The sequence below is a fragment of the Fusarium mangiferae genome (genome assembly GCF_900044065.1).
Source record: "Fusarium mangiferae strain MRC7560 genome assembly, contig: FMAN_scaffold016, whole genome shotgun sequence".
NCBI lineage: Eukaryota > Fungi > Ascomycota > Sordariomycetes > Hypocreales > Nectriaceae > Fusarium > Fusarium mangiferae.
This window is the reverse complement of record NW_024573936.1, coordinates 1,180,154-1,192,551: the sequence shown is the minus strand read 5'-3', so window position 1 is coordinate 1,192,551 and position 12,398 is coordinate 1,180,154. Positions and strand designations below refer to the sequence as shown.

Below are 12,398 nucleotides of genomic sequence, written 5' to 3'. Positions count from 1 at the left end.
ACCTAGCCCTGGATGGCCATCTCTCACCGCTGACCAAGTTTCAGAATATGCAAGGCGGTGATCAGAAACAAATCCAGCCAACCCGTGACTCTTTCCAGAAAATCCTGTTTCAACTACAACTCATCAAGTGGCGATTTCTTTGGACGAGATTGGCGGTTACCGACCACGTGAACCCCTGTCGACGAAGGCCCTGAAGAGACCCTTAGACCTATTTGGGGAAGCACTTTACCAGGGTCCAGGGGCTTCAACGGTGAAGAGGCCCCTGTTTGGAAGCTTGATTGGCTGCCAGCCCTGGCAACTCCAACAACATCCCGGTACGCCACCTCGAAAACATTCACCACCAAGAAATGTTCTGGTGATGATCATAGCCTTTTGAAATCGTTTCTCGGAGGACCCTGCTTTTTCTAGTGACCTACACGATGGCATTTAAGGCGCAGTTACATTAGCCAAATAGCCAGCATATCGGAATCAGTCGACAGTACCGCCACTGCGCTCATGGCTCCAGGCTAGGGTTTCATGGGAAACAGCTTGCAATGGCGTCACCCGCTTGGACTACCATGATGTGCCGCCCTCCCATCAGTTATATGCCCACTCTCTTCGCCGCCAACTGATGCTGAGGTTTGGAATGCTGGGCACCACTCACCTTGTCGCTCCACGGTGTTCCCCTTGCACTCTGCGTGAGTCACCATATATCTCTATTTCAACTCGCACCCCATTCACTTGGAGGCTGCTGCAGTTGATGCTGTGATATTGCGAGTACAGTACTACCTACAGTACCTTGCTCATTGTGCAAGTCCTCTACGGAGCGGCCTTATAACATTCAACCCATGCTTGAGGCGGCTGGGCCACTCAAAGCGACAAGTCTAACAAGCCAAACAACCTCGCATCTATAGCCAACCCAACCGTACCCTCAACTCAACTCAAGCTCAGCCTCAGCTATTACTCTGCTACAAACGCTCCCTACCTCACTATCCTTGCGGTCTGTTTGCTCTTGGCTCGGTTTCGGAACCGTCTGTGTTCAGGCCTTTGCCGGCATCGTGACTGGTCACCGGTATAGGCGGGCGCTTAGCTCACTTAACTGAGCCTCACTCTCGTACCCTAAGCGCTGCCGCCAGAATTGTCAAGGGCGTTTCTGTTACAGCTGATTTCTATTGGAATTTGTTATTCATTGGATACTTTATTTGTGGAGTGAGTCAGGTATGTTTTGCGTCAAAGCTTTCTCAATCACCCTCTCTTATTGTTGCTATTCCCCTTCCTATTGTTCTATTGTTCGGCATTTTCTTTCACTTATACACAATCGCACTTGAACCTTGAACAATCAACATGGAATCATAGACGATAGACTGGAATTTTTTTTTTGCTCACGGCTGTCATTTCCTTTGTCCCATTTCTTTCATCTCGGCCTTGGGCTCTGTTTTTAATTAATCTTTGTCCCCTTCATCGTGTAAATCATCATCACATCTCACTCGATCTGAGCCCTCATCGTCCTTCGGTCTTCACATTTTTCTACTTGTACAATCTCATACAAACTTAATCGTTTGCATTTACCAACAAACATAGATCCAAGATGTTCTCCTCACGGAAAGAAAACGACGACCCGCCGGTCTACCCGGCTGTACCCAACTCCCTCCGGTCAGAATCATTCGAAATGACCGAGATGCGAAAAGTTCAAGAAGCTAGAGCCGATACTTCTCCAAATGTTACTCCCTACCTCAGCCTCAGAGCAAGGCTCTCTCAAATATGGATGAATCGCTGGACAATCCTCCTCATCCTAGTCCTGGTCCGAGTCATGATACTCATCGTTGACCTCAAAGAAAACGTCGGAGATGCTAAAGTCAAAGCCCTCTCCGCCTGTACCAAAGTCGAGGATGTTGGCAGCGCCATGGCTTCCATGCCTCATTACCTCTCTAGGGGCGTGAACGAACTTGCAGCCTCTGGAATTGAGAAATCAGTTGATGCTATGGTGTACTTGCTCGACCTGGTCCTTGTCGGCGTCAAGAACATGATCGTGTTCTACATCAACTTTCTAACTGCCACTTACGTGTGCCTAATTACCGCCATGGTCCACGGCAGTCTAGATGTTGTTGCCGATGTCACTGAAGGGGCAACTGAAAAGTTCAACGGCGTGATTGACAAGGCTGTGGAAAAGATAGACAGTCTCTCCAAGGAACTTGAAGATGGCATTAACAAAGTCACAAAGGGAATTGAAGACTCTGTCTTTGGAGACCTTGTTCCTGATATCCCCAAGGTTGACTTCTCCAGCCCCGTCAAGGAACTCAAGGACTTTGATATCAAGTCCGAGGATTTCGTCAAGGATGTCCGTAAATTGGAAGACGATCTCCCTGACTTCCGAGAAGTCCAGAACTTAACGGAGCAAGCCATCTCGATCCCGTTCGACTTCGTCCGCAAAGCTCTCAACGAGACCTACGGCAATTACAAATTCGACCGAGACGTCTTCCCTCTCGCCCAGAAGAAGAAGCTGACCTTCTGTTCTGAGAACACTGCTCTCAACGACTTCTTCAACAACCTGTTCGAACTTATCCACAAAGCTCGAACCATCTTCATCGCTGTCTTGATCATTCTCGCTCTGGCCGCCATTGTTCCCATGGCCTGGCTTGAGATCAGACGCTGGCGGCGACAACAGCAGCATGCTCGTCTTATTGCTCAAAATTCGTATGACCCTATGGACATTGTCTACATTGCGTCTCGGCCCATGACGGCTACTGCGGGCATCAAGATCGCATCGTACTTCAAGGGCAAGCGACAGATTCTTGTACGATGGCTTATCGCTTATGCCACATCCGTCCCAGCCCTCTTCATCCTGTCTCTCGCAATTGCTGGCTTCTTCTCTTGCTTTTGCCAGTGGCTTCTTCTCAAGGCGATCAGGGACCAAGTGCCTGCCCTCGCAGGTCAAGTTGGCGCATTTGCTGACGATGTTGTTGAGAACCTCGAAAGTGTTTCGGCTGAATGGGCCCATGATGCCAATGGCGTGATCACAAATTTCAACAGTGAAATCAACAACGACGTCCTTGGCTATGTTACCAACGCCACGGATGCTGTGAACGACACTCTCAACACATTCCTTGATACCATGAATGATGGGCTTAACACTGTCTTCAAGGGAACTATCCTTCTTGACCCTATTAAGACAGTCCTTCACTGCGTTATCGGCATCAAGATCGAGAGCGTGCAAAAGGGACTCACCTGGGTTCATGACCACGCTCAGGTCACCTTCCCACTCTTCGAAAACAATACCTTTAGCGAGGGTGCGAAGGACTCGGTTGAAGGTGACTCGGAGCTTAACACGTTCCTGGCATCCCCGTCGTCCGCCACTACTGATGAGGTCACGGGGGCTGTCAAGGCAGTTACAGATTGGCTTCACGGGAAGCTAATCCAAGATGCTCTCATCTCTACTGGTATCCTTTTAGTGTATGTACTTGTTGTCCTTATTGGCACAGTATGGACACTTGTCGGCATGGTCTCACCAGACAAGGGCCGCGCTGAGGGTGGTATGCGCTATACTGGGGACAACAGACCGGGATTGAGTCCTCGTGTTGGACATCACGATCCCGCCAATCCCGATGGCGCAACACACTTTCCTCGTTTTGGGTCCTCCTCTGGCGAGATAGACCACTACAGAGAAGATGCAAGTAGGCATGACGAGAAGTTCATGTCCGGTGCAACAGGGGCTCGTGCTACACAGGTGGACGGTCACCAAAGAAGCAGCTCCTACGGCTACTTAGACACGGCAAGCGGCAAATACTAGGAGTGTTGGAGCCCGATAGCCAGTTGAAGGATGATTTCCACTGCAGTTTCTTTTTTATTACTCTGGCCCTGGCTGGACCCGCGCCGAGAGAGACGATCCTTTTCAACTGCATGAAGCGATGACTACACGGTCGGCGTCAATATAACGTATCTTGGATATGGAGGCAACTCAAATTTATTTCACATGTTTCTCAACTGATATCCGGAAGGGAAAAAAAAGGTAGTGGTCGTTGGATACTTAGTCCATGTTTCGGGTCCAAGGGATAGTCTTTTGTCTGGTTCATATTCTACATTGTTTGTGGTCATGATTTCAGCCAGATTGTTTCTAGTCCTAGACTGACACATAGTAACAACAAATTGAAGGCTACAATTGCAAATCCTATGGCTTAGTGATGGTGATGTAATGCCTCTCCGTGAATGCATAGTCATTGTGACTGCATAACAATGCGTAGACTCCCTTTATTGAGTGAAAATTTGTTGTCTGTTTCTGGTCGAAGGAGATTATTCCTGATACTACTTCAGCCCTACAAGTGGTTCTTTGTTACAAGCTGCTTGGCGTCGGAGTTGCTCGACAAAGAGACTCCCTATATGTGCCTTAGTGTTGGTACCTAAGTATGCATGATGACTGCACCAAAGGATGCAAATGCTAGAGAATACCCAATCGTAATGTTTGTGACTGCTTACACAGAGAGGAAGGAGTACGAGATATGTCACACGATTTAGATGCCATGATGCAGGACCCTGAGATTGCAACCGAGGCTCCATCCAATGTCATGTTGATTGATTACCCAATTAGGGAATTCCGGAGCCGAAGTGGGTGCTGCGATGCTTGATGCAGCGCGGAGCGGAGTGTGGGTTGAATATGCACCTGTGGGCGACTTGCATGAGCGGGAAGGAGCTAACGAGTCCAGAGGCACAATTGCAGGTGGCGGAACTCGTTCTTCCGGAATCGGTGGCGGAGCATGAGAATACAGTGCAGTCACCAACAAACAACCCTCGCCTCAACTTTCTTTCTCTCTTCTTTAATTTAAAGATCCCCACGTCCTCCCAAGGAATCTCCCTCCTTCAATCTCTATACCGTTTCTAGGACCAGAGTCGATAATTAATTCGCTATGGACGCTATCAAACAGACTTTCAGGCGCTGCAAGGAGCAGAACAGGGTCAGTACTCCAAATTCTCGTCATGACTGCCCCTCCGCGGGGTAAAACGGCGAGAATACCAACTTTTGCTGGAAGAACAAAGAAACTGACAATGACTCTTCTCTTGCAAACAGTCTGCGCTGGTAACATATGTCACTGCTGGCTACCCCAAGGCCGAGGACACGCCCAATATCCTTCTGGCTCTCGAGAAGGGTGGTGCCGGTAAGTCTTCCTCGGTTCAGTGACACCTGTGAACTCTACTAATCGAGTCGCAACTCTAGACGTTATCGAAGTCGGTGCGCCGTTCACCGACCCAATTGCCGACGGTCCTACTATTCAAACTGCCAATACGGTTCGTACGGCGCCAATCGCTTCGATTAGACAGGAATTGACTGGTTTAGATCGCTCTCGAAAATGGCGTCACAATCGAGTCCACACTGGCGATGGTGAAGGAGGCCCGATCTCGCGGTCTCAAGGCCCCCGTTATGCTTATGGGATACTACAATCCTCTTCTAAGCTACGGCGAGGAGAAGCTGCTCCAGGACTGCCACTCCTCCGGTATCAATGGCTTCATCGTCGTTGACTTGCCTCCCGAGGAGGCTATTTCCTTCCGAAAGCTCTGCAACAAGGGCCGGTGAGTCAAATGACCCAAATTGACCCGAGTACAGTACTGATTCCAAACATAGTCTCTCATATGTTCCTCTTATCGCTCCTGCTACATCAGATACCCGAATGAAGATTCTCTGCCAGCTCGCCGATTCATTCATCTACGTCGTCTCCCGCATGGGCGTCACTGGCGCTACCGGCACTCTTAACGCGAATCTTCCCGACCTTCTGGAGCGGGTGAAGAAGTACAGTGGCAACAAGCCCGCCGCTGTCGGTTTCGGTGTCAGCACTCGAGAGCACTTCCTAAGTGTAGCTACTTTGTCAGACGGTGTCGTCGTCGGCAGTCAGATCATCACCACCATCAAGAACGCCGCTCCTGGCCAGGCCCTTGCCGATGTCGAGAAGTATTGTGCCTACCTATCAGGCCGCGATTCCGATGAGAACACACGAGAGGTCGGTCTTGTTGAGGCTGTTGCTGGTGCTAAGGAGCCCAGCGGCGAGAATGTCACCGTCAGTGGTACTGTCACAGATGCCGATATCACTGCCGAGGAGGACAGCGCTCTGGTTGCTCAGCTCGCTGCTCTTCACGGCAAGATCCCGGAGCGATTTGGCGAGTTCGGTGGTCAGTACGTTCCTGAGAGTCTGATGGACTGCCTGTCACAACTGGAGGATGGATTCAACGCGATCAAAGACGACCCTTCTTTCTGGGAAGAATACCGGTCTTACTACGAGTACATGGGGCGACCCGGCCACTTGCACTTGGCTGAGCGACTCACTGAGCACGCTGGTGGTGCCAACATCTGGCTCAAGCGTGAGGATCTGAACCACACTGGTAGTCACAAGATCAACAATGCTCTGGGACAGCTTCTCCTTGCCCGAAGACTCGGAAAGAAGCGTATCATCGCTGAGACGGGTGCTGGTCAGCACGGTGTCGCTACCGCTACCGTTTGTGCCAAGTTCGGCATGGAGTGCACAGTTTACATGGGAGCCGTAAGTCTAAGTCTATTTGCTGGTCTAAATATCACTACTAATGCATTGAATAGGAAGACGTCCGAAGACAGGCCCTCAACGTTTTCCGCATGCGACTTCTCGGCGCTAAGGTCGTTGCTGTCGAAGCCGGCAGCAAGACTCTTCGAGACGCTGTCAACGAGGCCCTTCGCGCTTGGGTCGTTGACTTGGACACTACCCACTACATCATCGGTTCTGCCATAGGACCCCACCCCTTCCCTACCATTGTCCGAACCTTCCAGTCAGTGATCGGCAACGAGACCAAGCAACAAATGCTCGAGAAGCGAGGCAAGCTTCCCGATGCCGTTGTGGCTTGTGTTGGTGGTGGCAGTAACGCTGTCGGCATGTTCTACCCCTTCGAGAATGAGCCTACTGTCAAGCTTCTGGGTGTTGAGGCAGGTGGTGATGGTGTTGACACCGCCAGACATAGTGCTACTCTCACTGGTGGTTCCAAGGGCGTCTTGCATGGTGTACGGACGTACGTTCTCCAGGACAAGCACGGTCAAATCACCGAGACACATTCCGTTTCGGCGGGTCTCGATTACCCCGGTGTCGGGCCGGAGCTGAGCTCTTGGAAGGACAATGAGCGAGCCAAGTTCATTGCCGCCACTGATGCTGAGGCGTTCCTTGGCTTCAAGCTCATGAGTCAGCTCGAGGGTATCATTCCTGCCCTCGAGACTGCTCACGGTATCTTTGGTGCCATTGAGCTTGCCAAGACAATGAAGAAGGGTGAGGATATTGTCATCTGCGTGAGTGGCCGTGGTGACAAGGACGTGCAGAGCGTCGCTGATGAGTTGCCCAAGTTGGGCCCCAAGATTGGCTGGGATCTCCGTTTCTAGATTAAAAGCGATACCATGTTTGGATTATGTAGCAACCATTGAAATGACAGCATGAACAAAAAGGTCTTTTTTCTATCGTGGCTCTGGCGGGTTGGTGATACAATACTTGGAAGGCGTTGAAAATGGGGGGTTTTGGTACATATTATACATAAGACATTTTACACCGTAATCTTTTGCTCGCCTTGCGTTTTTCTGGCTTCCATCTCTGCATCGAGCTGCTTGAATAACAGGGCCTCGTCCTCGTCTGACAACTCTTGAATGCCCTCCAAATCAGCCAAATCCTCGTCACCCAACACAAACTCCTGCGCTAGAAGTTCACCCAGCGTTGCTTGACTACGCTTGCTTAGGGGGCCCGGAGTAGCGAAATCGAGCGCATACTGGATAATATCATCCCGGTCCTCAATCTCCTTGGGCGGCATGCCCAAAGCAATGCGCTCCGCATTAAACCGCTTCTGAATGTCCTTGGACTGCATGAGCAGCCATCTCAAGTTCCAGCCACCGGGGCCAAGCTCCTTTATCCTGGCGGGCTTGCTCTTTAGAAGATATTCCTGGAGACCACCCTCTCGGCGGATGGTCTTGAGAACTCGGAGTGTGAGGCGGGTCTTGACGTTGGCTTGTATGGCGGGTAGCCTGAAGACCTTGACGTGAACGTTTGGACGCCAGAATCGGCGGGCCTTGTTGTTGTACTTTTCTGCAACAGTGTTGCCGAAACGAATTCTCGCTGAGCCGTATAGACCCTTGTTGGACTGCTTGTAGACTCTTCGCTCGCCATAGGGGTATGGGGGGATGAGACGGTTGGGTAGAAGATGTGACTTGATCGTCTTGGTCTGCTGAGGAAGAGTTGTGCTGAATAGTCGGGCGGGGGTCGTTGTCGATAATGAGGCCAGAGCCGGTCGAGTGGAGGCCCAGGATGCCATGATATTGGTTATCGAGTCTCAGATTGCGATTTTCCAGTTATATACGAGACATTGGTCTTCAATGGGTATCGAGGCGGGCGGAGATTTTCGAGCGCGGAGTGCCCCCTTCGAGATGCGCTGATCGTCGACAATGTCAATGACCTTTTGGAGTTGAGATTTTTGGGATGTCGTTGTTCGGAGGCGCATGATGTTCCGGCGCCGGAGAATTGAGTGTTCAAGTTTGGGGAATTGCCCAATCAGGTGATGCCGTGGTGTCTTCGCGATGGGATCCACCACAGCTTCACTATCAACAAAGTAAACAATGAGTATTCGTCGACAGTGGGATCTGACCTCGCCTGATCTGATCTGATATACGATGACCATGTTTCCTCCTGTGGAAGACTCTGTTCTTCAGAATAATCCTGATTTTGCGAATCTCTATAATAAACTTACAAATCTTGTACTTAATCCTGATGGATCGACTAAGGAGGACCCCAGAGCTAAAGAGCGGGCTGCAGTTCGAGAGGTGAGACTACTCCATGATTACCATCTCAATAAAGATGTTTTAATCTGACTTGAGGCACAGGAACTCAACCGCAGGCGTCTTTTCTGCGCAAAACAGCATCTCTTAACCTGCGCCATCTCATCAGCAACACCATCATGCACACCGCCCGCAACAAGAGCTTCTTCCCGCCTGCGAGCGCCTCAAAACCAGCAACCTACAGAGTCAAGATCGCAATTACAGAAAAAGCCTTCGCTTCCAGAGCCTCTACTTGATCTTCTCCTCATCCTCCCTCCACTACTCGACGCCAACAATCCGCCTCTTCCTCAAGATACCCTCCAGCTTTTATTCGCCCATCCTCCCCTTTCAGACCTTGAGACTCTCCTTCCAGCTCTGGCACCAGTCATTGCATCGAATCTACGGACCTGGGCATTAGGCCTTGCACGGATCGCTCATCCGACTACGAATCCATCCTTTCTCCATAGACACATTGCTTCGCTGCCAGCTACCCTCACGTCCTGGCGTTCTGACCTCACAGCTGCAGAAGGAGATCTGAGTACTCACCGGTTACGCTCCCTGGCCGCATTGACAGCTCTTCTTCAGTCCGCAAGCAATGCTTTGAGTCTTCTCGTCCGCGCTCTTGAAGTAAAGCACGGTGTTGTAGCCCGCAGTCTTGAGCTCCGCGCCGTAGACGTCGCCCTTCAAGCTCGTCGTCACAACGCCGATGCTGCCATAGCTGCTGCCTCTGTGCGCCGCGCAGTCTACACACCCGAAGCAATTTCTGCTCTCAAGAACTACGGCGCGCACTTGCGCGATGCTAGAATGCGAGGTGAGGAGCGCATTCGCGGTCTGCAGGCTGAGTTGGGAGAGTACGGCGTCGGTGTTGATGGCGGAGAGACAAAAGAAAGGAAGATGAGGGAGATGTCGAGGGTATATCGGGACATGGCGCGACAAATGGACGAAATAAAAAAAGACCTGGACCGACTGAACCAGGGTTAACAAGGGGTGGTAATTAGGAGACACAATGTGTTTCAGACTATTCACGCTGGCTGAAAGATAATGATGGCATGAGAGCAGCCCGAATTGCTAGCATGTTCTAGGCTTAATACCTACCTAGATCGAATGAATATATCTTCACATTTCCAAATTCAGTATGAGGTGCTGGAGAGGTAGCAAACGCATAGAACGTCTTCTATATAGGTTACTTGTACATGTATTTTCAGGTTCTCTTCGTCTCATCATTACTTCTCCAAGTCAATACTAGGTAGACTTGGACCCTAGACTCGGGGTATTTTCAGTTCATCCGCCCCGACACCTTTCATGGCCGTAGCTGTCTTTTTGCATCCAAGAAATCGCCTTTCAAAGCAGTGTGATCACTGGGTGCACATCCTTCTCATTTTATACTCTAGTCATTTCGTATTTAACCCTTGACCTTGTAGATGGCCTCAGCAAGACGACCGACGTTCTCAGAGGTGATACCAGCGACAGAGATACGGCCGTCCTTGGTAGCGTAGACGGAGAACTCCTCAGCAAGGCGGGTCATCTCCTCAGCAGTCAGTCCGGTGTAAGCGAACATGCCGATCTGACTGGTGATGTGAGACCAGTCGTGCTTGGAGCCGAGCTTCTCAAGGTTATCCTTGAGGAGGGCGCGCATGGTGATGATGCGGTCAGCCATCTGCTTGACCTCACCGAGCCACTGCTTGTAGAGAGTAGGGCTGTTGAGGATCTCGGAGGCGATGCGGGCACCGTGAATTGGAGGGTTGGAGTACAGAGGTCGGATGATGATCTTGAGCTGAGAGTCGACACGCTTCTTCTCCTCGGCATCGGCGCAGACGATGGAGAAGGCACCAATACGCTCACCATAGAGACCCTTTGAGATTGTTAGCTGGCCTTGTCTTTTTTACTTCTTCCCCTTTCTTTATATTTATTTTGTTTTTAGGAATCACATGTATATCTGTTTGACTTACCATGTTCTTGGCAAAAGACTGGCACAGGGCAATGTTGTGGCCCTGCTCAACGAAGTAGCGGACAGCGAAGGCATCCTTGTCGGTGTCACCGCTGGCAAAGCCTTGGTAAGCCATATCGAAGAAGGCAAAGTGACCCTTCTCCTTCACGACGTCAGAGATCTGCTTCCACTGCTCTTGGGTAGGGTCAACACCGGTAGGGTTGTGAGCGCAAGCGTGGAAAAGGAAGACACTGCCGTTGGGGGCACCCTTGACGTCAGCAATCAGACCCTCGAAGTCAAGGCCAATGGTCTTCTTGTCATAGTAGCGGTACTGCTCGACCTCAAGACCGGCATGGTTGAATACGGCCTTGTGGTTAGCCCACGAGGGGGTAGGGATGTAGATCTTCTTCTCGCCGGGGAAGAACTTCTGGAGGAAAGCAGCACCGACACGGAGGGCACCGGTACCAGAGATGGTCTGGGTGATGGTAATGCGATCAAGGGCGGGGTTCTTGGGACCGTAGGCCAGCTTGGCGGCGGCGGGAGGGAACTCGGGAACACCAGTGATTCCGGCGTACTCCTTGTTCAACTTGGCATCGACGACCTTGAGCTCGGCCTCACGGACAGAGGGGAGAACGTAGGGCTTGCCAGCATCATCACGGTAGGCACCGACACCTGTATGGGATTCGGATCAGAATGAGGGTCGAGAAACAGCGAGAACCCTCCGCATTCGGATGATGGGGGATGACGTCGCAACATACCCAGGTTGATCTTCTTGCTGTTCTTGTCGGCCTTGAAGGCTTCAGTGATACCTGTAGAGATTAAGTTAATATCGATATTCATGGTAGTGAAGCGATTTGTCTCTGGCGCAAAACGCCCCGTATGCGGAGAAACGGAGCGCATCGCATAAAGCGGGTGTTGTACGTACCAAGAATGGCCTGCACAGAACAAAACAAGCAATTGATTAGCAACAGAAGCTCGCGCGAAGGTCAACAATGGCTGATTCAACTTACATCCTGTGAGAGGTTAGCGTGAGGTCATACAGGAGAGGTGCGCCAGCAGTGAGGGAGCTTCTTACAGGAGGACCTTGAGGAACGTTAGCCCAGTGAGAGGCAGCGCGAATGGCAACCAGGTTGAACTGAGCAGGACGGGCAGCCCGGCGGCTGGCTACTCGGAGAGTGGACAGCATTGTGCAGATGATGGTGAGGGATGGTTTGATGGTTGAGAGGGGGTTGAAGGAGGAGAAAGAGGAGGAGAATAAAAAAGCGTGGGAGGAGAAGTAGGATCACTTGAGGCGATCCTATGGCGGAGTGTGACTAGACGCAGCGTGGTGTCTAACGTACATTTTGGCGATCGGGCCTCTTCGGAGCTGGGCTAGGGGAGCTGTTGTCCAATCAGACACTGAGGACTGGATCGAGACCCTTGATTTATGGGGGCTTCAAGCAGCTCCCACAGAATGAGCTCACCTTGATCAGGGCATTTCTCGGTGGGCTTCTGCTGCCCGTGAAATTCTAGTGGGGTTACCCCGGACATCGGCGTGTGAAGAATGGCAGTCACAGGCGCTCAAGCCACAATATTTTGATCCTTCCCGGGTTGTTTCTCTCCATGGGATCTACAGATACTTGCCATGACTCTTGGCTAAGGTTACCTGGAAGAGTGACTTTTTAACAATGGATGACACAGACTCTAGAATTATGAGTC

General features: G+C 51.1%; 4 protein-coding genes across 4 annotated transcripts; 3 read left to right on the top strand and 1 right to left on the bottom strand.

Annotated features, from left to right (window-relative positions):
- Nucleotides 1–1,567: 1,567 nt before the first annotated feature.
- FMAN_10499 (uncharacterized protein) lies at nucleotides 1,568–3,766 on the top strand (the record flags this gene model as incomplete). The annotated part of the gene is made up of 1 exon (XM_041824036.1): nucleotides 1,568–3,766. One exon carries the CDS (start codon nucleotides 1,568–1,570, stop codon nucleotides 3,764–3,766), a length of 2,199 nt encoding a protein of 732 aa, XP_041689557.1.
- Nucleotides 3,767–4,877: 1,111 nt separating this feature from the next.
- Nucleotides 4,878–7,357, top strand: FMAN_10500 (putative tryptophan synthase; the record flags this gene model as incomplete). Its single annotated transcript, XM_041824035.1, has 6 exons — nucleotides 4,878–4,925; nucleotides 5,039–5,126; nucleotides 5,186–5,256; nucleotides 5,306–5,538; nucleotides 5,591–6,500; nucleotides 6,554–7,357. The coding sequence occupies 6 exons, from the start codon at nucleotides 4,878–4,880 to the stop codon at nucleotides 7,355–7,357; spliced, it is 2,154 nt and encodes a 717-aa protein (XP_041689556.1).
- A 1,278-nt stretch (nucleotides 7,358–8,635) lies between these two features.
- Nucleotides 8,636–9,754, top strand: FMAN_10501 (uncharacterized protein; the record flags this gene model as incomplete). Its single annotated transcript, XM_041824034.1, has 2 exons — nucleotides 8,636–8,779; nucleotides 8,840–9,754. 2 exons carry the CDS (start codon nucleotides 8,636–8,638, stop codon nucleotides 9,752–9,754), a joined length of 1,059 nt encoding a protein of 352 aa, XP_041689555.1.
- Nucleotides 9,755–10,175: 421 nt separating this feature from the next.
- On the bottom strand, nucleotides 10,176–11,886 carry FMAN_10502 (putative aspartate aminotransferase, mitochondrial precursor; the record flags this gene model as incomplete). Its single annotated transcript, XM_041824032.1, has 5 exons — nucleotides 10,176–10,625; nucleotides 10,723–11,372; nucleotides 11,459–11,509; nucleotides 11,626–11,635; nucleotides 11,776–11,886. The coding sequence occupies 5 exons, from the start codon at nucleotides 11,884–11,886 to the stop codon at nucleotides 10,176–10,178; spliced, it is 1,272 nt and encodes a 423-aa protein (XP_041689554.1).
- Nucleotides 11,887–12,398: the final 512 nt, after the last annotated feature.